Source organism: Trichosurus vulpecula, chromosome 8 (assembly GCF_011100635.1).
Source record: "Trichosurus vulpecula isolate mTriVul1 chromosome 8, mTriVul1.pri, whole genome shotgun sequence".
NCBI lineage: Eukaryota > Metazoa > Chordata > Mammalia > Diprotodontia > Phalangeridae > Trichosurus > Trichosurus vulpecula.
In genome coordinates this window covers 253,561,720-253,589,086 of record NC_050580.1, presented here as the reverse complement: position 1 = coordinate 253,589,086, position 27,367 = coordinate 253,561,720, and the positions used below count along the sequence as shown (strand labels likewise).

General features: G+C 36.1%; 1 protein-coding gene across 3 annotated transcripts in view; it reads left to right on the top strand.

The window, feature by feature from the left end:
* Positions 1-27,367, top strand: part of PPP4R4 (protein phosphatase 4 regulatory subunit 4) — a 129,734-nt gene that overhangs the window by 39,159 nt on the left and 63,208 nt on the right. For 2 of the 3 annotated variants that reach the window (XM_036737104.1, XM_036737103.1), the window contains exons 3-6: positions 7,651-7,753; positions 24,464-24,611; positions 25,044-25,117; positions 26,832-26,938. In XM_036737104.1, coding sequence (XP_036592999.1) covers positions 7,651-7,753; positions 24,464-24,611; positions 25,044-25,117; positions 26,832-26,938 — 432 coding nt within the window. Of the gene's footprint in view, positions 1-7,650; positions 7,754-21,077; positions 21,181-21,307; positions 21,373-24,463; positions 24,612-25,043; positions 25,118-26,831; positions 26,939-27,367 lie in introns of those variants that run through there. The other variant, XM_036737105.1, reaches the window with a different exon arrangement.

Sequence of the window (27,367 nt, the reverse complement as noted above, 5' to 3'; positions counted from 1 at the left end):
AGACCAGATGGCTAGCCCAGAACAGAAACCTTACCTCTAGAGGTCTGAAAACCAGAATTCTCCATAGGCCAAAAAGGGACAAGTCAGCAAAGAGCCCATTCTCTGAGACCATCACCCCACATCAGAGTCCTAGGAAAAGAAATCCCCAGGAGCCGGCCCTCTGAAGTGAAAGGAGGTGGATCGGGGGCAGAGACTCTCTGCTGAGGTCCGAAATCCTGTGTGTGTCTCCGGGGCGGTAACACGAAATACCGCCTCATCTCGCTGGGGCCTCCAAAATGTTGTACCAAAAGCGAGTGAGACACGCCACAGAGTACAAGTTTTAAATGGAGAATTTATTAGCCGGCGACCATTCAGGGTCTCTTACCCAAATCAAAATGGCCCCAAGTTGGGGTGGAGTAGTAGCTTAAATAGAAAATACAGGGTACAGAGGTTAATTATCTCTTAGAACTTACAGGCCAGGTCACAGGGTGGGTGGAACAGGAACAAAGGTCCTGACAGATCAAAAGATTCTGACAGGTTATCGTTAAGTGGGATAATCTTATTGACATTCCTTGGTGGAGTCACGGAGCCCCAGGGATATTTGCTAAATGCCAAAAGGTCTGAGTCCATTCTTTATTATGCAAACTGGGGTTTTCTCAGGGGTCTCCTTAGCAATAACTGATTTTCCAGTACCACACTGCTGCTGTTCTGGCATTTTAGGGTTAGGATTTGGCTTTTGGTCCTCAGTTATTGGAGGTCAAAGGGGCTCATGCCCTTTCTTTTCCAAGTACTGGCTGGATTCAGGTCCTTTTGTGGAGATCTTGTTGCTTCATTGGTATAGCTTCTCTTGCTGGCTTCTAGTCCGTTTATTCTCTCACTTATTAACTTCTGTGATATAGCTTCTATCCCTTTTCAACCTGCTTACCTGAAATTGTGCTTCCTTCCCTGGTGGTGTCCCACTGCTGTCTCTGCTTACTTCTCTATTTACTGGAGCACATCATGGCTTCCTTGGTGAAAAGCTTTCGGCGTTCTTGTTTGTGCATTTCTAGATTGGTTTGAGGATCTTACTTTTTTGTCTTTATGGTTTTCTTCACCTTTGGTTTTTCTGGAGCTTTTTTCATGTGTGAATGAATGAATGATGTTGTTTATTAAGCACTGACCTTGTGCCGAGCACATTGCTGAGCTTCTAAGCGCAGGGACACAAATGTAAAAGCAAAGACAGTCTCTGCCCTTAAGGAGTTCATGTTCTAATGGATGGTGTGTTGACTCAAGCGTTTCTGAGATGCTTCCTGGGGCCTGACTCCACCCTCCAACTTTCGTTTATGATAAATAAGTCAAACAAAACAAAAACATTGTCTGTGTCTGACAATGTATACCTTATGCTTCATCTCTAGAAGCAGGAGACTTACTTTTGTCATCAATCATATAATAAATATTTATTAAGTCAATATATATTTATTAAGTATCTACTATGTACCAAGCATTATGCTAAACTCTGGAGATGCAAAAAGAAGCAAAAGATAGTCTCTGCCCTCAAGGAGCTCACATTTTAATCAGTCTCTTTGGCCACTGCACTGGTCAGAGTTTTTTTGAGGCCCTTGCTAATTTAGAAAAGAAGTTGTTATGTTTAAACTTTAAGCTCAGATCAAGGACAGTCTTGTTACACTAGTAATTTTCAAGCATTTTCATCTGCCTTGCACTTGTGTTGTAAGGACTGCTGGGCACTACCATGCCCTAAGGACCGTGGACTTTATCATCTGGTCTACCCTTGAACCCTAAAGACTATTTGCAACTGAATCCTTTTAGATTGTCTCTTTAATTTATAATGAGAACTCCTCGAGAGCAGGTGTCCTTTCACTGTTAAGCTTTTATCCCTGGTCCCTGGCACTGTGCTTCACATCTAGTAAGTGCTTACTAAATTGACCAATCACCATATATTTATTAAGCACCTATGTGCCACCGTGCTAAGTACTAGGCCCTAGGGATACAAATAAAATAAATAATCCCAACTCACAAGTAGCTTACATTTTAACAGCAGAGACAAGAAGTACATATAAAACCCAGGCAGACTAAATATAAGGTTAAGTAATGTAAATAAAAAGTAGTTAAACGTTTATAAGGTAATTTGAGAAGAAAGGAAAATACTAGCAGTTAGAGGATGGTGTCAGATAAACCTTCATGTAGAAGATGGTGCTTGAGCTACATTTTGAAGGAAAATAAGGATTCTTTTAGGCAGGGTTAGGAGAAAGCACACTACCAGCAATAGGAAAGGCCACTGCAAAGGCAGAGAGTAAGACGAAGTCTGAGCACCAAAGAGAAAGTCAGTCTGATGAGATTGCAGTGTGTCCCGTGAGGCTGGGAAGATGCTGGGGCCAGGTTGTGAAGGGCTTTAAAAGCTAAACAGGAATTTACATTTTGATTCTAGGGGCAAAAGGAAACTATTGAGTTGTTTGAATAAGGGAGTGACATGGTCAGATCTGAGCTTAGGGAAAATTGCGTAAGCAGCAGTATGTAGAGACTTGAGGAAAGGACATCCCTTCGAAGGCTTTCGCAATAATCTAAAGGCGAATAATGAGAGCCTAAACTAAGGTGATGGATATGTCGCAGTTTGAGGGGGGTTTCTGGGACCCCTCAGGGACGGAGTACAGGAGAGGATCGTCTCGAATGAATTCACAGATTCAAGCATTCTTTAAGTCAGGGTGGCAAAGGTTTGTTTTAACACCAATGTAGCAGGCAGAGCTCCTTAGGGAACTTGCATTCCTAAAGGAATTTGAGGGGCATGTGTTCCCAAAACAAGGAGTCCCTTGTCAGGAAGGAATTCTTCCAGAACCTGTTGCAGGCTCAACCCAACATCCCTGCAAGCCTTACTGGGTTCTTGAGGGGAGAAACCCAGTTACCTGGCAAGGAGAAGGGGAAGCTTAAGAAGCTCCTTGAGGGAGAGGGGAAGCTTAGAAAGCTCCATGAGGGAGAGGGGAAGCTTCCTTGATCCAGAGAATGCCTGAGACCTCAGATTGTTCCCCATGTTGGGCACCAAAGAAATGATGAGGTTTGAGGAGCATTTCAAGGACCCCTCAAAGACTGGAGTACGAGCGAGGGTCATCTGGAATGAATTCAGGGATTCAAGCATTCTTTAAGTCAAGGTGGCAAAGGTTTATTGTAACACCAATATGGGGGCAGAGCTCCTTAGGGAAGTTGCATTCCTTAAGGAACTTTCCATGCTATTATAGTAGGCAGATCTCCTTAAGGAACTTGCAACGTCACAGGAATGATGCTAAAGCTTATGTAGGAAAAGTAGTGGATTATCTGGCAGATATGCTAATTAGGTGATAACTTACCACCTTGGTTACTGGCATCATTCACTACTGGAAACCAGGGGAAGGGCTTTCTCAGGGGTGTACTTTTGGTCTGTTACATCTGTAGCAAGATACCTTTGAGAGTTGATATCTATAGCTTGACCTCTGGATTGAAAATGATAACTTTGGGAATCAATACATGATAATTCTGTGGTTACAAAATAGTCCTTTTTTTAATAAGAGAATTTCTTCAGAGTTCAGCTTATTCTTGTGATGGGGAAAGATAGCTTGTTTTACTGGGGCCCGCTTTTGATTAAAGGGGGAAATGTAGTTTGTCTTACTTGGGGCTGACTCATGAGTTATTGCTAGACGTGGTGTTCTTGGGCTGGGGAGAAAACTGTCAGGGATAGGTTTTGAAGTTAGGGAGAAATGTGATCTTGGAATTGGGGTCCGAGCACAAGCACCCCATCAGCTGTAATAGTTTAAAATAAGTTCAATACCACAGTAAGAAAAAAGCAATGAAACATTTTCACCATAAATCTGGAGTCCTCCACCCCATAATATACACATTATCAATGGAAAGACTGGACCTTAAGTAGATATATAGAAAAAGTATGCCCAGGCACATATAGAAGGGATAACTCAGACCTCTGCTGAAGCAGGGATGCTGATGTCTTCCATTGATGCCACCAAGCTGCTGCACCCGGCCTGCTCCCTGATGGTCTCAAATGAGACATAGAGTCATATGTGTAATTTCCACAGGATGCATAATAGCTTGAATTTATCATGAAAGGTGCACCTTTGTAGAGCTTTAAAGAACCCTGAGAGGTTAAGCGCGATTATTATCATTATTTTACAGATGTGGAAACTGAAGCAGACACAGATTAAGTGACTTGCCTAGGGTCACACAACTACTAAGTTTTCTGATTTCTAAAATTATGATTTCAGACAAGGCAACAACAAAAGTAGACATTATTAAAATAAATAAAGAGGGAAACTACATTTTGCTGAAAGGTAACTGACAAATATATTTCAATACTTAATATATATCTAACCAACGTGATGGCTTAAAAATATTTAAAGGAAAAGATAAATGAATTGTAGGGAGAAATAAACAAAACAGCCCATTAAAATGGAGGATCTTGATTTCTCTCCCTACCAGCCTTAGATAAATCTAACCAAAAAATAAAGAAAGAAATTAATGACATGAATAAAATTCCAGGAAAATTTTGTATGATAGACCTCTCATGATTTCTAGAAATAGACCTATTTTTCAGCTGTGTATGGCACCTTTACAAAAATTGATCATGTCTTAGGACATAAAAACCTCACAAACAAATGCAGAAAAGAATTGTTGGGTCAAAAACCAAAACATATAAATGACAGAAAATTTCTTTAAAGATAATGACAACAATGCAACATTTCAGAATTTTTGGGATACAGGCAAAGCATTTCTTCAGGGAAAAATTATATCATTTTTAATTTTTTTAAAAAATTTTTATTTAGTATTTTTCAGTTACATGTAAAAAATTTTAACATTTGTTTTTAAACTTTGAGTTCCAAATTCACTCCCTTCCTCTCTCCCCACCCCACCCCCATTGAGAAGGCAAGCAGTTCAATATAGATTATACATGTGTAGTCATGCAAAACATTTCCATGATAGTCATGTGAAAGAAAACATAAAAACAAAAAAAAAACCCTCGTAAGACAAATAAAGAAAATTTTAAAAAATATGCCTCAGTCTTTATTCAGGCACCATTAGTTCTTTCTCTGGGAATGGATAGCATTTTTCATCATGAGCCTTTCAGAGTTGTCTTGGAATCTTGGATCGTTGTATTGCTGAGAATAGCTAAGTCATTCACAGTTGCTCATCTTACAATGTTGCTGTTACTTGGTACACAGTACATTTCACTTTGCATCAGCCCATGCAAGTCCTTCCGGGCTTTTCTGAGAGCATCTTGCTTATCATTTCCCGTAGCACAATAGTTTTCCATCACAATCACATATCACAACTTGTTCAGCCATTACCCAGTTGATGGGTATCCCCTCAATTTCCAGTTCTTTGCTCCCAGAAAAGAGCTGTTATAAATATTCTTGTACATATAGGTCTTGGGAAAGTTATATCTTAAACATTTCTATTAACAAAAAATTAGAAAGAGAAAGAAAACAAATCAACAAATAAGGAATGGAACTATAAATACTAGAAAACCAGCAAATTTTAAAAAAAAAAGCACCTCAATTAAATACCAAAATGGAAATCCTGAAAATTAAAGAAGAAATTAATAAAATTGAAACAAAAAAAACAAACCCCACTGAATTAATAAATAAAAATAAAAAATTGTTTGGTGAGGGGGGGAGAAGCAATAAAATAAATCATTAGCTAACTTGATTAAAAAGAAGAAACAAAGCAAAGCATCAGTATAAAAAATGAAAACACAAAATTCATAGCAAATGAAGAAATAGAAAATATTATTAGAAGTTTTTGCCTAACTATATGCCAGCATAACCAACAACCTAAGTGAAATAAATGAATATTAATAAAAATATGAAATATTCAAGTTAATAGAACAAGAAATAGAGAATTTAAATAAGCCAGTTTCTTAGGAATAAATTGAACAAATCATAAACTAACCCCCAAAGGAAAAAAAACTCTGTGACCAAGTACAAAGTCACAAAGATAGGGAAAGGGATGACTCCTTCCTTCCCTCCTCCATCCCATTGACAAGAGAATCTTGCAGAAAAACAACTTACTCCTGTATTCCATACACCATGCCCATGAAAGAATGGGTTCAGAGTCCAATTCCAGGGAGCTGTAGAAGGACGGGACCAGGCCCAGGAAGCTCAGCAGAGGCGCCTGTCTTAGTAGAGTGCTCTGTCCAGCAGAATCCCTACAACCAGTGGTAGCAGCATGAGGACACTGTGGGCAGAAAAAAAGCCATGTGTGCCCTTAAGTGCTGAAAGTCTAAGTTTCCTTGGCTACGTGTGTTCACTAGTGCTCTGCCAGTACTACTACATGTGTGGGCATTCTTCACACTGATTTGTATTTTTGTAGGAATTCTATAGTTTACACCCAGGTTTACAAGGGGAATGGTTTGTTGCTACTAGCATGCTGTGCCATAAGTAACCTTTGAGCAAATTTTAATAGCTGTCTGACTCTTAAAGGTGCCTGTAGTTTGAGGAGTGAAAACCCATAGAATACTTTAATCTGGGTATCCCAGGGAATCTAACCTTAGAAACTTCAAAATCTTTCATGTCCTTAGGGACACATTTAAGAAATTACTTTCTTGTTCCATACAGTTTTAGTCATGAGAAGTAGTCACTTTAAAAGTCAGTTTAAAAGGCCTGAGTAAAATGAAAGGTCTATTTAACACATTTAAGTAATTTGTTGAACATATGCCATTGACATGAAAGAGTTAATGTTGTGGCCAAAGTACTGGCCTTGGAATAAGAAAAACCTGAGTTTGAATTCTCCTCACATATTTACTAAATATGTGGCCCTGGGCAAATGACTTAACCTCACTAAGCCTCAGTTTCCTCATCTGTAAAATGGGAATAATGGCATGGGTTATTATGAGAATAAAATAAAACACTTGGTAAACTTTAAAGCGTTGTATAAATCTTAGCTGCATTATTATTGTTAAAGAAGTTCCTAACAGTCGTTTGAGAAAATCCAATGTAATCCACAATATCTTTGTTCGAGGAAGCACAAATTCTGGGCGATATATCAAAGTCAGCATTACTTTTGTAGCTGCTAATATTTGCTATTCATTGGACAGGTAGGTGACCCAGTGGGTAGAGTGCTGGACCTGGAGTTAGGGATACTTGAGTTCAAATTCAGCTGTGTGACCCTGGGCAAGTCACGTAACTCTGTTTGCCTCAGTTTCCTCATCTGCAGAATGGGCTGGAGAAGGCAATGGCAAACCATTCCAGTACCTCTACCAGGGAAACCTCAAATGGGATCTTGAAGAGTTGGACATGACTGAAACCACTGAAAACTATCAGTACTTCCATAGTGAAAATTTACTACTACTACTTTTGTATAATTCCAACAAACTAATAAACCATAGAAAAGAACTGTAATGATTGATATAAATGTTTTAGACATTAGGTATTAAAAATCCCGAATTTCTTCTTTAAAAGCTACTTGAAGATAGAAGACTTCATTTTTAGTAGAAAAGTGCCAAACTTCATATTGGGTTGATTTGTCATAGAAACTTTTCTTTAACAATTAAAATATAACATGGGTTAAATTTTGTTTTTAAATAAGTTGTTGTAAGTTTCACAAGTATAATTAAATTATGCAGTGCTTAAAAACTGTGACCTTGAAATTTACCTTATAGTCTAATATATTTAAAATTTGCTTTTTTTTTTTTGTAAGTTCTGGTCATGATGTCCAAGGAACAAGTGTGGTTGCGAATCTCCCCTTCCTGATGCGACAGAACCCTGCAGAGACACTTCGAAGGGTTTTACCTAAAGTCAGAGTAAGTTGGTATGAAATAAGTTTTGAATTTACCTTTCCCCCCCAATAGACGTATATGACAATAGCTCTTTTATAGTAGCTACCTTAATGAATGTCTGTTTGGATTATCAAATACTAAGTACTTTGCTTTATGGAAATTTCAGTCTTTCTTTAAGTTGTTCTTTTGGCTTTAGTGAAGTCTGGGAAATTCCTCTTCCAATGTGTGATATTCTTTAACTTGTTAGTCATAATATTGTACTAAAAGCTGCCATTTCTTTGGTTGTAATCATGTCTTCATTTGAGAAATACTAATAGAGGTAAGCATTCTATTTCTAGGTAAATCTTACTTATCCTTGTTTATTTGGTATTCTTTTGATTGGAAATCTCTATTTACCAGTTATTCTAAGTTTTTGCAGTATTGTATAGCTGATTTTCATAATGATGACCCCAAAGCATGCAAGATCCTGACATGCCTTCAGAATCATCAAATAAAGATCATTATGTTTACTACATTTCAGTGTTGTGTATTTTATTATAATTCTCTAAAAATTGATAATTTTTGTATGGCAAAATGACAACTTACATACTAGAATATTTTGTTAGCAGCAAAATCCATTGTCTAATCATATATCTTAAGTCTATAAAACTGGTAATCCATGTATGATAAAAATGGCAACTCTGTTAACCAGAATATTTAGCTAGGGGCAAAAGTAAATTGTTTAGCCATGCTGAATAATAAAGAACTTAATCTATTTTTCCTTTGTTTTCTTATTTGCTTATAGCTGAATTATATTTTCCATAATTTTGCACATATTTCATTGGTAAAGTGGGGAAGAGTATGGCACTTGGCTATTTGGGATTGTATGGGTGAAACATGACTAAAGGCAGAAGTTAATAGGATAACCTCTAGAGATCCCTTGTGAAAAGTCATCATAAGAAATGGTTTATTAGTGTATGGATAAAGAAGGTATTTTAGTGATAGCTTCTAAAAGATGTATGAAGAATTTATACTACAATACAAAATCTGTGATTTCATTGCTGGTGGGTGACTCCATCCACTGATCTAGATCACACTCTCTTAATGATGTACAGATAAGTGAAGGGATACCTCCCTGTGGCTAGTCTTTGATGAGCCTCTGCCTAAACTTGGCTCACCTGGGTCTTGGACAGTAGATATTCATTCCATCATTACTCCAAACTTGAGCCTTTCCAGCTTGGAGTAAGAGCTATCAGGATTTGTATTCTGCTGACTGGCATAGCTTTTGAGAATTCAGTGTTACACCCATACTATGAGGAGGCATTGAAGAATGACTTTAGTGAAAGGTATACAGAGTTTTGTTTCATTAACAGGACTGTATAGACTATAAGTTTCAAAGAGGGCACCAATCTTCACTAATACGTAAGTTTCTCATCAAAGCACCCTACACTGATGAGGATTTGGTTTAAAAAAATTAAAGTGAACAGAAAATCAAATTCTCTAGTTTCAGAAGATAGAATTCTAGTTAGCTTCTTAAGCAACTTTAAAAACAGCACATGAGTATTTTAGTATGTCTTGAAAATTGATAAGTGATTTAAATTAAACCATAGTTATTTAATTTCTAAGTGAATTCATTCAACGGGATTTACTTGAGTGACCTTTGGGTGTATCCTACCCCAGGTACGACATCATAAGGAATACCAGACATATAGAAGACAGATAGTGAACTCAGAACACTTAACCCCAGCATGCATTGCACTGCGACTTTGACAATCTCTAAGTTAATTGGAGACACATGATACAGACAGTATGTGATAGGTCTGAGGGAATTTAATGTACAGAAACGATTATTATGGGAGGTGACTAGTATAATAATGACATTATCAAGAGTTTAACATAAAATTCCTAGTAGAATTCTGTCATTTCCTTTTGGTATCTATCAGGACCCCCATTGTAAAGAAGAGAAGCCACTTCCTTTTCAAACAGCCTACTCTTTGTTCAGTTTTTTTTCTAACTTGGTGTATTCAGACATTGTTAAGGTTAATAATATTACAGGGCAGGTCACATTTCTACTTCCTGTGGTTCTGCATAACCTCTGTGAATAGTTATTTCTGGCTGACAAAAATGTGATAATATTCCCAGTTATACCACACAAGGCAATTTGATCATGGTAAGTTTTTTTAGCTTAACTTTTGATTAGGTATAAACTTACCTTACTCATAAATAGATTAGAATTACATAATATTGATTTGTGTGCACAGGAAAAATAATTAGAAACATTTCTGCTAATTTATTATGAAGTGAAAAGATAATTTAACTGAGATTAAAGAAAGTGAACTAATCTGCAGATCTTTAAAATAATCACTAGGGATATTTTGAATAGGTAGTGAATTTTGTATGCCCTTATTTTCTCCAAACAGTGTGACATTTAAAAAATATGCCTTACCCCTACCTCAGTGATCGGTGCACTGAGTGTGGGTAGTATCAAGAGATATTTAGATATTTTTTCTTAGTAGTGTATGTATAAGACTGTATGCTATTATGGTGGTAGAAAAAAAGGGAGGAGGTGCTAAGTAAGAATCACTATTTTTAGACTGTCTACATATGTTGCCACTCTAAAAGTGAGATCCTTGTCTAATGACTAACGTAGACATGTAACTGAAGGAACTTAGGCATATACGTTTTTATATCCTTGCCATAAATCAAAACCACAAGACTAAAGGAAGTCACTGCTAATAGGAAGAGTGGCCCACAGGTTTTCTTGGAGAGGAAAATGTATAAATTGGTGGAGGTGATTTTGTGATAATCATGAGACACTCAGTTATTTTGTAGTGCTCATTATGAAGATGTGCAAAAAGATTAGCATGAGGATAGTTACAGTTTATGTAATAATGTCTTCCTTAGAGGTTGAAGAAGCAGAGAAACTCTACAAAGAAATAGATAAGATGTTTTAAATAAACATTTCGCAAAGGTGGGTTGAGGTGAAGATGATGAAAATATGTGGGAAAATATTATTTAGGATTAAGAAATGAAGGTGGCTAACAATCTATAGATTACACAGAAACCATAGCAGGGATTTCTTAACCATTTTTGTGTCATGGACCCTCTCTTTGGCAACCTGTTATGGATCCCTTCTCAGAATAATATTTTTAAATGCATAAAATAAAATACATAGAATTACAAAGAAAATAATTATATTGAAATAGTTATTGAATTAAAAAAGCAACTTCTAAATCTTGGTTAAAAGCTTCCACATATATATCGTGAAAACTATCTTCAAGAAGAGATTTGGGATGCGCTAAATGTCTTGAGCAATGAATAGCATTATAAAAAAATTGAATGATTATATTCTAAGAGAGAAATTTCTGATTTTTTGAAATTTAATTTTTTTGTTACATTTCAAGTTCTGATCTGTCTCCCTCACTTCCTCCCCACCCCACACTAGAGAAAGCCACTATTTGATACACACACACACACACACACACACACACACATATACATAAAACCATACTATGCATACTTCTATTAGTTCTTTCTCTAGAGGTAAATAGCATCTTTCTTCATAGGTCCTTTGTAGTTGATTTGAGTATTTACAACACTCCAAATAGCTGTACACAGTGACTCTTCAAATAATATTGCTGTTAGTGTATACAGCATTCTCTTGCTTCTGCTCATTTCACTCTTCATTATTTCATGCAAGTCGTTCCATGTTTTTCTAAAATCAACCAGCTCAACATTTTTTACATCAGAGTAATGTTCGATCACAATCATATACCACGACTTGTCCAGCCATTCCCAGATTGATGGGCAACACCTCAATTTCCAGTTCCTTGTCACCTCAAAGAGAACTGCCATAAATATTTTGAACATATAGGTTTGGTTTCTTTTCCCCTGATCATCTTGGAAAACAGACCTAATAGTGGTATTGCTGAGTCAAAGGGTATACACAGTTTTATAACTCTTTGGGCATAGTTCCAGATTGCTTTTCAAAGCGGTTGGATCAGTTCACCATTCCACCAACTGTGTATTAGCATCCCAATTTTCACACATCCCCCCCAACATTTTTCATTTTTCCTTCTATTATTTTAGCAAATCTGGTAGGTGTGAGATGATTTCTCAGAGTTGTTTTATTTGCATTTCTCGAATAAGTAATGATTTAGAGTATTTTTATATGGCTTATGTGACTTATATGACTTTTGTGACTTTTATATGACTTATATAGTTTTGATTTCTTCATCTGAAAACTGCCTGTTCATATCTTTTGACCATTTATTAATTGGAGAATGACTAATATTTTTATAAATTTGATACAGTTTTCTATATATTTGAGAAATGAGACCTTTATCTGAGAAACTGTCTATAAATATTTTTCCCAATTTTATGCTTTCCTTCTAATCTTGGCTACATTAGTTTAATTTGTAGAAAACCTTTTACATTTAATGTAATCAAAATTATCCATTTTACATCTCACAATGCTCTCTATCTCTCGTTTATTAATAAATTGTTCTATTCATAAGTCTCATGGGTAATATGTTCCATGTTCTTTTAATTTTCTTCTTTCTCCCTTTATTTCTAGGTCATGTATCCATTTTGACTTTATTTTGCTACTATAATGTAAGATAATGGTCTGTACCCAGTTTCTGCTAGACTACTTTCCAGTTTTCCAAACAATTTTTACCAAATAGTGAATTCTTATCCCAAAAGTTCAAATCTTTACATTTGTCAAACACAAGGTTACTATAATCATTTACTACTGTGTATTGTATATCTACTCTGTTCTGCTGATGCACTTTTCTATTTTTTAGCCGATATCAGTTAAATTACTGCTTTATAGTTTAAGATCTGGTACTGCTAAGCCTCCTTCCATTAATTTTTTTCATTAATTCCTTTGATATTCTTGACCTTTTGTCCTTCCACATGAATTCTGTTATTATTTTTTCTAGCTCAATAAAGTAATTTGTTGGAAACTTAATTGGGATGGCATTGAATAAGTAGATTCATTTAGGTAGAATTATCATTTTTATTATATTGGCTGTGCCCACCCCTGAATTAATATTTCTCCAGTTATTTAAATCTGACTTTATTTGTATAAAAAGTGTTTTGTAGTTATGTTCATGTAGTTCCTGGGAGGTATGCTCCCAGATATTTTATATTGTTACAGCTATTTTTTTTTTGGAGGGAGGAAGGCAGAGCAGTTGGGGTTAAGTCACTTGCCCAAGGTCACACAGCTAGTACATGTGTCAGGTGTCTGAGGTCAAATTTGAACTCAGGTCCTCCTGACTCCAGGGCTGGTACTTTACTCACTGTGTCACCTAGCCATACCTTGTTATAGCTGTTTTAAATGAGGTATTTCTTACTATCTCTTCTTGAAGGATTTGTTGGTGATATATGGAAATGCTAATAATTTACATAGGTTTATTTTATATCTTGCTACTTTGCTAAAATTAATTGTTTCAATTAACTTTCTGGTTGAATCGCTAAGATTTTCCAAGCATATCGTCATATCATCTACAAAAAAAATAGTTTTATTACCTTATTTCCTATTCTGATTCCTTTAATTTCTTTGTCTTTTCTTATTGCTATTGCTAGCATTTCTAATACAATATTGAATAACATTGGTGATAATGGGCACCTTGTTTCACTCCTGATCTTACTGGGAAGGCTTCTAGCTTATCCCCGTTACCAGTGATGCTTGCTGATGGTTTTAGGTAGGTGCTTCTTATCATTTTGAGGAAAAATCTTCATACCTATGTTTTCAAGTGTTTTTAATAGGAATGAATGTTATATTTTGTCAAAAGCTTTTCCTGCGTCTATTAATATAATCAGTTGATTTTTGTTACTTTTATTATTGATATAATCAATTATGTTAATAGTTTTCCTCATGTTAAACATCCCTGCATTCCTGGTATAAATCCCACTTGGTCACATTGTATAATCTTTGTGATGTACTATTGTAGTCTCCTAGATAACAATTTTATTTAGGATTTTTGCACCAATACAGGACTTTGGGCCTAGTAGTTACTTGATAAATTTTTAGGGAATTGAGTATTACTTTGTCTATAGGAAATAAGATTAAGTGATGCTAAGATAGGAGACAATGAGATCACAAAGAGGAAATGGGATTAAGCTGTAGCAGGAGAGAGAAGGGTTATTATTAACATTGAAGTGGAGTAAGAAGATAAAATCTTTTTTAAAAAATCTGTAAGAATACAATAAAATAAGCACATATTAAATACTGGGTATGAAGCACTGTGCAGTCGGCCCACAATTTTATGCCTTGTTTGATATTAATAAGCAGATAGTCATTGAACAAACCTCTTTGTTGCTGTATCTTTCAAGAAATCTTATATTTTAGATATCACACAAAACACTGTGTTAGAGAAGAACCTGTTAAGGTAACATTTTACTCTAATGTATTAAATGCTTTTTAAATAGAGAACAAACAATATATACAATAATATCCTATTCTCTTAAGCTTTCAGTCAGTTATGTTATTGTAAAGATGTGGCCTGCTATTCAGTATTTTGTATGAAAACCTGTTTGTTTCCTTCCCATACTTTCATTAGGGATGCCCTCAGTAAGTATATAGACTACAGAAGGTTATGTAGAAATAGTTAAGTAGGCATGACAGTTAGTAGTTATTATTTATTTTAACTTTCTTGGTCAATTTTTTTGTTAATAATATCTGTGATTTCTTTCAAAACTCTGGCATATTCCACCCTGCCCCCATGCCCCCTTCAGATATCCTGAAAATCAATCCCTCAGTGTTTTCAAAATTAAGACACTTCTAGCACAGACATCCTCTGTGTTTATTTGGATTAATCTAGTTCCTTTCCCCATCATTGTTATCTTTATTCCTATTTCTACCATGCCATATTTTCTGTTATCTTTTCTGAGTTCCTGAAATTATGCAGGAATCATTTCTAAATCAACTATCCCAGTGTAGACAGACCATTGACTTGCTAGATCAATTATCAAAACTAAAAACAAAGTAGAAGAAAAGTAACAAAATGAAACAGTCTCTGCCCTCAAGGAGCTTACATGGGTGGGTGGGGGAAATACAACATAGACATAAGTAAAAACAAAGTATGCGCAAAATAATAAAAAGTAATTTGAGAGGAGGGAGAGAATTCTAATACCTGGCAAATCACTTTCTTTGGCATCATTTTCTCCAGTTTCCAAAGTGAGTCCTTACTTTAGTCCTTTATCTAGACAGCCCTAGACTTCAAGGCCCTTCCCCAGGCTCCACCCAGACTCCATCTTATCTAACCATCCGCTCCAGGGCCTGCTACCATGCATATACTGTTCTCTCCCTCTATCCCTCTTTCCCCTCATGCTCTTAAACTTTTTCTCAGAGAAAAATTATTAAAAGATATAATCATCTTCTGCTGGCTGGCTTCTCTTACAATCCCTGTGACTGTGTAGGCCAAAGCTCCTTCCCTTGTCACAAAACCCCAGATTTATTGTGTCTCTCTAGCAGAACATCAGCTTCTTGAGGACAGGGACAAGAGTCTCAGTTGTGCTTGTATCCCAGAACCTAACACAATGAGCACTTAATAACACTCATTGATTTACAGAGATATAGGAAACCCTAATCTACCATGTGTGTTAGATGCTCTTTTTCTATCCAGAACAATCGCCATAAAAATAAATCTCATATAGTAATATTTTGAATTTAAATGAAGATAGCTGAACTAGCTGGAGCAAATGTGTCATAGATATAAATTATCTTTAGTTATTGGGATAACAATTTCTTAGTATTTTTAACCCATACCACTCTGGGAAGATGGAAGATCTTAGGCCAACCCTTTGATTTACCTCTGTAAAAACAGCAGCAACAGTCAAATAGCAGAAAAAAATTATGGAACTAATGACAGACTTTCATTTGTCACCAAGTGTTGCTATTGTACTATACTTATTTAATACAAAAGAACTCTTGGTTTACTATGGATAGTCCACCAGGACTGGAAGCAGGGCTCTATCCACATTGGGAATATTTGTAGGCACTGTCCCCATTTTAGGACATCCAGGTCCTCACTGGATCTTTTCACTACTATTTATTTACAAACTGATGAAGGGGGAAGCAAGGATTTGGTAATATTATACGTTGCTGCAGTGTTCTCAAAACCTCAGAAGACATTTGGCATCTTCAGACTACCATCTGAGAACTTTTTTACATTGTCAGCAGAGAAGAGGGACAGGATGGGGATGTATCCAGTATCCTTCAGAGAATCTATGTCACTTATCACTGGATCACTCAACTGTCAAGCTAGCAGCACTACAGCAAGCATTCATGGCAAACCGTCTTACAAATCCTGAGTCATGTCCCATTAGCAAAGCTACTATTTTCAAGAAATTTTGTGTACCTTATAACTTTCTGGGACTCCATTACTATGAAATTTCTGCTTCTGGCTCCAGCCAGAAGAGAACAGCTTTCGATCCAAATCAGTTACTGATAACCTTCCTCTCAGTGTTGTACTCATCTTCCAAGTTTGTCATCATTGTTTTAGCCGTGGCCCAGACAGCAGGAGGCGCTGATCCGAGGAGCCGACCAGGGTGTATGCATGACTAGACTGTACAGAGTGGGTTAGCTAGTTCACTTTAAATGTCATGGGATCAGAGAGACCCATATTGTGAGAAACGCGGTTTTGGGGATCACTGGACTTCCTAGGCAGGGCCAAAGTCCTGAGGAAGAACCCTACGATAATCCCTAAGGAAGGCTATGCAGACCAGACTCCCAGAGGAAGGCCAAGTGGTAGCCCCCTTAATCTGTGGGGATCACTGGACTCCTAGGGTTCATACCCTAAGGAGGACCCAAGTGATGGCCCCTTAGAACGGTTGTGGGGAAATCACAGAACTTCCTAGGGTTGGACCCTGAGAAAGAGCCATGTGAAGACCCCTGAGGAAGGCTATGCAGACCACAGGACTCCCAGAGGAAGACCAAGTGGTAGCCCCCCTTAATCTGTGGGCATCACAGGGCTTCCTAGGGTCAGACCCTAAGGAGGACCCAAGTGATGGATCACAAGGCTCCTGAGACAGGGCCAGGAGACCCAAGTGATGTCCCCTTAAGAAGGCTGTGCAGACCACAGGGTTCCCCAGGGGAATCCCAAGTGGTAGCCCTCTTAACACCACAGTGGGGATCACAGGACTCCCCAAGGCTGGGTCAGGAAGTTGCTTTCCTTTCCTTAACCTTAGGAAGATCCATGTGATTTGCCCATTCTCACCCAAAGAACTCAGGACCAGAGTGGGCAGAGGAAGGCATTTATTATGCTCCTCTAGAGAGCAGGTGTAGTGCCCACTGGATCACTCACACTGATACAGCTGCAGGAGCAGGGGTAACCATTCCCTGCACCCCTGCTGGAGTTACGGTTAGTTTACAATCTTTATTTTTTACATAGTTTTCCTAGGTTATACAGTTTATATAGGTAGGATAATAAGGATACAGAAGCAAAAGTGAAGTTAATTAGATTTTCCTTGTCTTAGTTTAGGATTAATCTACATTCTTTATTTCGCCTACCTTCCCTCTTTAACATATGCAAATTATGCAAATCAGTAGGCCTGGACTCTTGACCAAGACCAGACCCTTGATAAGCTTGAACTAGTTCAAGCAGTTTGGCCTCTCTAGTTCCCCTGACTGCCTACGTCATGCTCTCCTCAAATGTCTCATTTAAGCATGCGTACAAGCCTCTGACCTTTCACCTGACTCACCTGAGGCCTGGTTTCTGCTAAAGCTGGGGTGGGGGAGGGGGGAAAGTACACCTTCAGTTCTGTGGAAACAAAACTCCTCCTCCCATTTCTTACAATATTAAATATAAGCATAAAGTCTCTCCCCAGATAAATGCACATGGATATAAAATTTGGGAATTAGCCATGTCATTATTTTCTTGTAGTAGTATAAACAACCACAGGTTAGTGTGTACTGTTACCAACACATCCTTGTGTTGTTGTTGTGGTAGTGGTGCTCCTAAGTTAGAAGGGGAAAAGCTCTCTTGGCATAGATAGTACTTGACTTACAGTATCATAGATTTAGAATTAGGATAGATCTTAGAGAACATCTAATCCAGCCTCCTCATTTTGCAGGTGAAGAAACCAAGACCCAGAAAGGCTAATTGACTCGCCCAAGATCCCACAGGTAGTAAAGCGGTGGAGCTAGGATTCCAGTGCAGGTCTTCAGACCCTTAAATCCAGCACTCCTCTTCTGAGAGTTCAGCTTCCCTTTCTATAGGAAGAGCCTCGTACCTTTCACAGTAGATGGCCCTTTTCCCTTTCCTTCTTTTTATCCTATTCTCCCATTCTTCTTTCTCTTAACACAAATTTAAATTCTCTTTTGTATCTTCAGATTTTTTTTCTTCTTGTTTGAATTTTGAAGCAGCGCATCCAGGCTTATTGTATCGCACTTCATTTTTTCATAAGCTGATGAGAAGGCGTTCCTTTACATCTGGTCTAGCTTTTTCGTCCTCTCCAATAGGGGGTCAATATGTACTTTGTATCTAGGGTGTGTTTTACACATCCTAGCACACTGTAAATCATTTCAAATTTCCTTTTTTCTTCCATGCTTGCTGTAAATGAGAGCCTCACTCCTTACATTCTTGCTTGTAGCTTTCCTGAAGAAGTTCTATAACAAAGTACCTCTTTCCACACTGTTATATGTTGGTCTTAGGTCTCCTGAGTGTGGTTTTATTTTAGCAGACTGAGTTGGAAAGAGTGGGGGAGGGAGAGGGGGAAGGAGAGGAGGAGAGAGAAAGAGACAGAGAGAGAGAGAGAGAGCGGGAGGGAGAGAGAGAGCCCACAGTAGCATACCACATATCAGCAATTTCTTCTAAAGCCCCAGTACAAACAAAAGCTAGCCTTTATTGTTGAGGGTCTCAAAACAACATCCAATTACTTAGCTACTGTGGACCTCTTCTTAACTTTCCTTTCTTCTTCCTGCTAAGATATTACACATCTCCCGCCTTGCTACTTCTTTGACCACAGGAATTTTCATTTAAGTCTCTGAGCCTTTTGAGTGTAGACAAAAGAGGATACTGTGGACACCAAAGGTTATTGTACAAAGGAACACAGAAGCTTTTAAAGGTACTATGGTGTGGTACATGTAAATTGCCAGAGGAAATACAAGTTTCAAAGCTGGAAGAAAATGGGGAAATTCCCATACACTCCTACTATGAAGTGCTATAAGAGCAAGTATTGCAGTCTTCCTTTTCTTCTCCACAGCACCTAACTCGTACCCCTGTACGTAAAAAGCACTCAGTAAATGTTTGTTGTCAGCCAAGTAAGTGATCATAGCTATTGTAGGTTGTTCCTAGAACAGGCTTCATAGAAGTAGAAGGAGCCTTAGAGATCATTGTGTCCTACTTCTTTATTTTTTTGATGAGTAATCTAAGTTAGACAGAGGTTGTTAGTTGATTGTATACGGAGAGGTTATGTGATTAAAGTCATATTGCTGATTAAAAGTAGAGGTAGGATTAAAACCTAGGAGGCCTAGGTTTTAATCCAGTATTTTTTAAAAATCTGTATTACAGTAGTTTGTTGTTACTGTAGTTTTGGTGAGTTTTATACTTTAAGGTAGTTTTCTACTCTTATTTTCATGTAAACCTTTGTTTTTCTATATTGATTGTTAGCATAAAAGATACTTTATTAAAACTAACCTGAATTATGTTGTTATTTATAGATTTCAGAGTTTTTTTTTAAAAAAATTTGCTTCATACATTTTCATGAGGAGTTTATTTTATTATAGTTTAGGGATTTCTACCAGAACTGTTTGACTCCAAAAGTAAATTGTTACTACTTTAAGTGTTCAACTCTAAAAACATTTTTAAGGAAATTGTTTTTGCACTAGGAAGTTTCATTCAATATAATTGAAAGGCAACAAAATTATCTAATAAGTAAGGTCTAAGTTTCTACGTTTTTCTGTATTCATGTTCCTTGAATTTTAATTACTTGGGAACAGTTATTCTTAATACGATATTGAATACATAGTTTAGGCTTTTTAATTTATAATTGTCTGTATTTCTAAAAAGAAAACAACAACAATGATTTGGATCTTCATTCAGCCAAAAGGCTCATTCTCCATCACCCTTTTGGCGTATGATGGGGAGGAATGGGTGATCTGGAGGAGTTAGTGCATGTTACAGTATCAGACTCATAATCAGAACTAGAGTCGAAGTTCAAGGGCAGGGCTTTTGGCTTTTCCTTCTTCCATACACCCTATACCACCAAGCACAATATTGGACTTCTACAATAGGTGATGGGTAAATGAATTGTTAAATGAATGAAAAGAATGCGTCATCTTTAATGTTAGTCAAGTTACAAACTATCTTGTGCATATCTAGGCCCTTACAGTGCTTCTTCATGAATCTTCATGATTAAGAAAACGTTGATTTAAAGATAATTTAAGCATATACCTCAACAAACACTAAACTTTTCATTGTCTCCATTTAATTTTTTCTTTGATTTTCAATGTTCTTTTTAAATGGATGCAGCAAGTGGCAGGCCAGTAATGGAAGGGAGGGAAGAGAATGGAGCTGCAATCTCTTTTTGTTCCCAAGGGATCTTAATTGATATAGCCTGATGTTATTTTTTTTATCACTTCTGTTCATAAATACTATGATTTCAAAGGGAGAAGATTATATTCTACATTTTTTTCAATAGCTATTAATGTTCTATAACTTAGACCCTTCAAAAATGAACCCGGATATTAAATATAATATTCTGTTATTGGAATTATGATTTCTTAAGGCCTTGAAAATTTAGTTTTATATTTGGATAAGGACTGTCCTGACCCCAGTGAATCATAGCTTCCATGGATAAGGGATTATAGCTACTGAAATGTATGGTAAGACTTCACTTTAGGACTTACTTGCTCTTTTCGGGTGTCATTGGGACTAATCTTTTATACCATGAGTTATATTCACTAAGCCCTTAGGGTCTGAGATTTGGTTTTCATTTCAAACCTAAAGCTATTTCATTATTATCTACCAACCTTATTATTCCAAAAATCCAAGTGTTCCTGGTTGTTATAAAAGGTTTTTAAGTTCTTTGTGTTTCTCCAAAACATCTATGGTATTTATTATTAAATCTCCAAGTTTGACCTGAAGGACTATTCATGCTGACTGAAAATGACATCAGAATGGAATTTAACCACTTCCTTGTTTAATTGTTACTTATTAACACATTTTCCTTTTTCTGAATATGGACTTTTTCTAATTGCTTGGAACAGTAAATGATGAATTGCGTTTGACAAAATGGTCTGTTTCGTGTTTGTGGAATTGAAATAGAGATACCAACTACACTTTTATGTAAAAGAAACAGTTCAGTTCTCAATGTAGGCATCAAGGCATGCACTTAAGCAATAGAGGAATTTACTTTTCAGTGTCTTCTGAGTTCCATGAGGAGGCACACTTATTTGTCCAGAGAATGTGGATCTCACATATGTTTATCCAGAGTGTGTGACTCTGTGGAGGAGAACACTCATTTGGAGCTGTTCTTTTAACCGGTAAGTATCGAACTTTTATTTTCATCATTTTTCAAAGAATGTTAGCATAGAAATCAGTTGCTTTTTAGTAGTGATACAATCTCTTAGTCTGTGCTGGTTTCTTAACAGTGGACAGCCCCAGATGTTGAAGTCAGCACAGCAAGAGACAAATCCAAATCCAGATAACTCTTGAGGATTTTTCGAAAATTAAAGCAAATTAGGTGGGGGAATGTTTCCTCAGGCGAATCAAGACTAAGATACCCAGTATGAAGATATGAAGTTGGAAAGCTTCAGATTTTCTTCTTTTACATAAAGTTTGCATAAGTATGAAACCCAAGAATGTTTTCATTACCTTTTAACGGGGACAGAGCTACATCTCTTGGAAGTTACAACAGCAGACTATGATGAACTAAACTATACGTTGTAGCCATTACTCCTTATTTTAGTACTGCATTTAAAAATCCTTTCTGTTTTAAAGAAAATTAAAGTTCTGTCTTCTGAGAACTATAAGTGATGTATTTATATACTGGCCATATCTAATTTAACCCATCCACCACTGTCAGCACCAAAGAAACATTGGCTGTGAAAGCAGCGACAGGGACTTATAGTCTGATGCTAGTTGCAGCTTGTGCTTTAAATCCGCACCTATTCCCTCAGGGTGTTCCTTTTGGCCTAGAACTTCTGAAGGACTTTAATAACTACCTAGTGAAATTGTGTTTGTTCTTTTTTAAAACCAAGCACTGATGGCCAAAGAGTTTTGTTTTTTGTTTGTTTGGGTTTGTTTGTTTTTTAAATGGTAGTTTGCCTGGTTTTCTGGGGAATATAGTATACAAAGGTTTCTGAAAATGATTCCCACAGCTCTTTATCTCTTTAGAGGGTACTGGTAGATCTCCATGTGGGGCAATCTGGGAAACTAAATCTGATTTTATCACTCTCACATTAACGGAAAATGAAATCTGTTTCTTGGGTAATTTAGTTATTATAACTATAAAGAGGAAAACCATCACAAACAGTTTGAGGAGTCATTTGGATTTGTTTTTTAAAACATAGCAAATGGTAGAAGGTAAAAGGCTCAGGATAGTTTCCTGTGAAAGTTGAGGGTAGAAGTTATATAACAAAGGATTCAGATTCCAGAAAACAAGAACAAAAAACACCTGTTTAGTAAAAAAAAAAAACTGCTTAGGTTATTTTGGGGCACAATTCAAGTATTGACTGTAGGAAAGTCTGATTTTTCCCTTTAAAATGAGGGATTATCTTTACAATAGCCTTTTAAAAAATAAATCCACAAATATTTATTGTTTAACTATGCCAAACCTTTTAATAGGCACTATAAGGTTCACATAACTGTCCTTTTAAATCACTTTATCTCTGTGTTTATAACGTTATATAACAAATGTTCTGTGAGAAATACAGTAACATTGGCCCCACACAGACAAACTCCTGTGTTAAACCATCTGAATGGGAAGGGAATAATTACATGAATTCTGAAGGAGCAAGAGATAGTAGTTACCTGGTAGGATGGTGGGGTTATGTTCAGGAAAGTGAGTACATATTTCTGTCAGTTTCAAAGAAGCATGATCTGCTGTATAGTGTGTTAGATGTATAGTTAGGAAGACCTGGGTTCAAATTATGTCTCACATACTTACTAGCTGTGGCACCATGGGTAAGTCCCTTAAACTCTGTGCCTCAGATATCTGTAAAATGAAGAGGCTGTACTCAGTACTCTCTAAGGTCCCTTCTACTGCTGGATCTATGATCTTATGATTATATGTTGGCCTACATACTTATTTCTTCAATCTACCTCCCCTTTTCCCGATCTTCACTGTTTTGGCATTGCTCAGAAATCTTTGTAAAGGCTGTAGTTTCAAGGTACAATTTCAGGACATTTGTGGAAAGTATGGATGAAAGACTAGGAACATATGATAAATACTTAAAGTGAAAGAGTGAGTTAAGATACAGACATGTTGCTAAAATACTTTGTCCTTCTGAACATAATGTTGATGAATATTTTTACAAAAACACCATCTGAAATGTCCAAACTCTTTTGTAGACATCAATTTTTAAAGTGAAATTCTGTTGGTTTCTATAACTAAATGTACATAGTAAATTTTAAAAGTTTTTCTGCAACTCTAGTTTTCCACAGACTCTTCAAAGTCATTGACAGTGGCTACAACAAGAAGCCAAAATAGAACAACATGGTCTTGCTTCTCTGTCCATCATCTCTCCAGGATGTTACTCTTGATTATTTCACTTATCAGAATCCATGTAACTATGACCTTCAGCATATAATGCCTACTTGACCAGATAGGCTAGTTTAGTGGAATAAGCACTGGTTTGAATCCTAATTCTGTTGTTTATTAACTGTGTGACCTTGGGCAAGTCATGTCCCTGGACTTCAGTTTCCTGAGTCTGGGTCTGTACTATTTGATCTCTAAAATCCGTTACAGCTCTAAGTTATGTATGCAACACATCATCTAGGTAGAGCCAGAGTTGCTGCACCTCTCATGTTACCTTTTCTATACTGCTCAGTAAATCCAACTTTAAAGTGTATCTATTATTTTTATGCAAATTGTTTGTGAAGGAATTTTTATTTTAACACGTGAAAATAAATGTAATGATGATTTTGACTTTTGAGCATCCATTCACTTCTTAAATATGTCTAATGGAATAAAAACAAGGGCAATTAAGAAAAATGCTTTGGTCATCTAGTTAAAGTAACTATTGTAACTTTTATGTTCTTTCTTGTACCTTTATTTATACCTCTGCCAACTGATTATAAGGAAAATATAAATCCTTTCCCAATTTTTAGCATTTTGCATTTTTATTTCACAAGTGTAAAAACTTCCTTTTTGTAACATAAAACAAACAGGTGAAATGTATATTGGCTGGTTAAGTCGTGCCTTTTTTTGTGTTAAACTGGATGACAGCTTCTCTGTTATATAGATGACAAACAAAACTATATTACATGAAAAAACACCCACATTCTTTAATTTGCTTGAACATTCATGTTTTATTTACATTTTTATTCAAGATATCACTTTAATTTCTATATAATATCATAATCCCACAAACCCTTTTATTTTGAAAGGCTAGTTGGATCAAATGACCATTAGGTGGTTAGCAAATAGCTTTCTAAAAGAAAGTGATGATTGGAAGCAGAACTCACTTTTATTTCTGTGACTCGGAAAGGCATAGCTGATTCTTACGCTACTGAATTTGTATTTTAGACAATTTCTGATCTAATCTGTGAATAAATAGCATCCTTACTCTTTATGGTTATACAGGAAGTCCTGCATGTTGCAGGGGTGGAAATGCAATTAACCGCTGCAGCTTCATTTTTGACCATTCTACAAGAGGAATCAGTGTCGATTCAAACTTATTCCCACTCATTCCTACATATCATTCTACAGCATGTGGAGCACAGGGATGCAGGTCAGGTGATGGTTTCTGTGAATGTCTGTTGTCTTTTGTATACATGCTAAACAAATGGTAGTGTAATTTAAAGTAGTATTACTTTCCTAAAATATGGTAGATAAAAAGCTAGTATCTTGACAAACTGCAAATCTGTTATTACCTCATAAATTAATTTCCTGCATTTTCTTCTTTAAAAAACAAAACTGGTTTTATCTATTTTTGTAGCAAACAAAGATAACTTTGTTTGAAGACAAAATGACGAACAGTGCCAAAATTTTTTGTTTGGAACTAGCAATCCTTTTTCAAATACTGATTGGAACAAAAAAGAAGGACACTAGCATATGATTTTTCTAATTTTAACATTAAAAGTATTATACATATTAATATACCAAGTTGAAGCTAATTCGATGAATAGATAGCTGAATAACTTGATATATGTATGTTTAACAGGTGTCAGTAATGCATGGCTGGAAACTCTTCTATCAGTAATAGAGTCTCTGCCAAAAGAAACCTTAAGACATGAGGTAAGTTTTTTCTTTCTTAGTATTGTTAATGTTTCTATCTCAAAGTAATTTTTAATAGACTAGAAAAGTAGAAAATGTATGTGTCCTCTTTCAGTAAATGCTCTTCCTTTTTCAATCTTTAAATAATATCCATAAACAACATTTTTACATATAGGAAAATTATTACAACCCAAGTTATTATTGGGAATTTTTCCTCATCACAGTTCAGCGAAAAAGGAAAAAGATTTTATCTGAGCCATTTTCCCCTTCTTTGTCATCAAACCAGTTTTTGTTGGTGCTCTAGTTTATGACTGCTTTAAAATGTCAGAATGCCTGAATAAAAGTGAATAATTCAGTGAAACATGTTGATGCTTGGGTGCATGATGCCATACGACCAGGTAATTCTCCATATGCACAAGATTTTTGATATCGTTTAGAAAAACTTATTTGTATTTTTGGGTATTTGAATGTGATATTGACATTAATAAATGGAAAGACAGCCAATATCTACCCTGAAATAACAATAATAGCATTCTAGAAGAGGCAGCCTGGTACAGTGGAAAAAATGCTAGATTTGGAGTCAGAAGACCCAGGCTGGAATCCTGTCTTTACCACTTAACCTTGGGCAAGTCTTTATCTAGAGCAGAAAGGAACCTTAGAGATTATTTAACATTTTACAGAGGAGGAAACTGATGACCTTAAGTGACTTGCCTATTATCCTATAACTAACTGCAGTTTCCTCACATAGAAAATGAGGAGTTTGGACGCAATGACCTCTGAGGGCCCCTTTGATCCCCAAAGCTATGATTAAGAGGAAAAGTCACATGCTAAACAAATATGTTCATGCTTGTGTTTTATTTTGCATCAGTGTTAATTGCCATTATATATTCAGGGGATTCTCATACTTCTTTCTTCCAAATAGTTGTTAGTCTTTCATTAGCAACATCAGCCATACTTTCATAGCCATAATGGACCTTTAGATGAGGAATCTGAGGCCCAGCGAAATACAGTGAGTTCTCCAAGTTCACAGTGGTAGAGTTGTTACTAGAACACACATCTCCATCCCAGCCCAAGGTTCTTTCCACTACAAATGGTATACATTATAAAAAAACCATTTATTTTTAATATGGGTCCACATTTTATGGTACTTTACCAGGGCCTTATTCTGTGTTCATTTGGCATAGAACTGCTTATATTGTAATAAGTTTTAAGCTGCAGTCTTTACAACTTTAAGGGCAAATCAAATTAATTTGGATGGAGGAAAAATTTCAAAGCAAATTACCTAGTCATTCTACCCTTTCTTTATATGTACCCCAAACACATAGGTCATTGCAGGCTTTCCTCATGGCTATAATTTAAATTCCTTGCCATTGAATATAAGCATAGAAATGTGGCTTTTCTTAAAATGGTTCTTGATTTTAAATGTGCTAATTCTATAGCTATGAAGATTCATCAGTTTTTTACCTTTTTATTACAGATACCAAAAGAAAATATTGAGCTTAATTACATAATGTATTAGATGTAGTATCTACCTTATCAGCCAAGAACAAAAGTACTTTTCTCTGTTATTTACCAATGTGCATTACAGGCTGAAATTTAGGCTGTTAATTATTGTGGATCTGAAGGTGAAAAAGGAAAATACATAGAAGATTTATCAAAACCATTGAAAAGAGCGGTTAAAATTCCAAATATTTATAGCATTATGTGAAGTTTCTTTAAATTTTTTTCTTTATAGATTTTGAACCCACTTGTTTCCAAGGCACAGCTGTCCCAAACACTCCAGTCTCGTTTAGTTAGCTGTAAACTTTTAGGAAAATTGGCCAACAAATTTGAAGCCCATATGTGAGTATTTGTGTATGAACTCTAGATGATAATTTTAATAGTTAAATTATATAAAATGTATATTGATTCTCTCAAAAGAATATATTTTTGTTATTTTATGGTGTGTAAAAATATGGATGTTTTAAATTTACATGCATGATACATTTTAAAATATATATTTAAATATACATTTTATGTAATACATATCAGAGAAAAATGTATGATACACTTACATTTTATTTCTTTCAGATATCATGGCCATTTAAAAATATTCTTTTCCCCATTATAGTCTTTCTCTTTGTAATTTTGTTCCTAAAGATGAGATGGCATCATTCTGGATTTTTAAAGTTGGTGGATAAAGAATTAATTCTCCCTTTATAAATCCTTTTCTTTTAACTCAGCTACTCCATTCTGTACAATTTGTGCTTGTGAAAGGTTTTAAGTATGCAG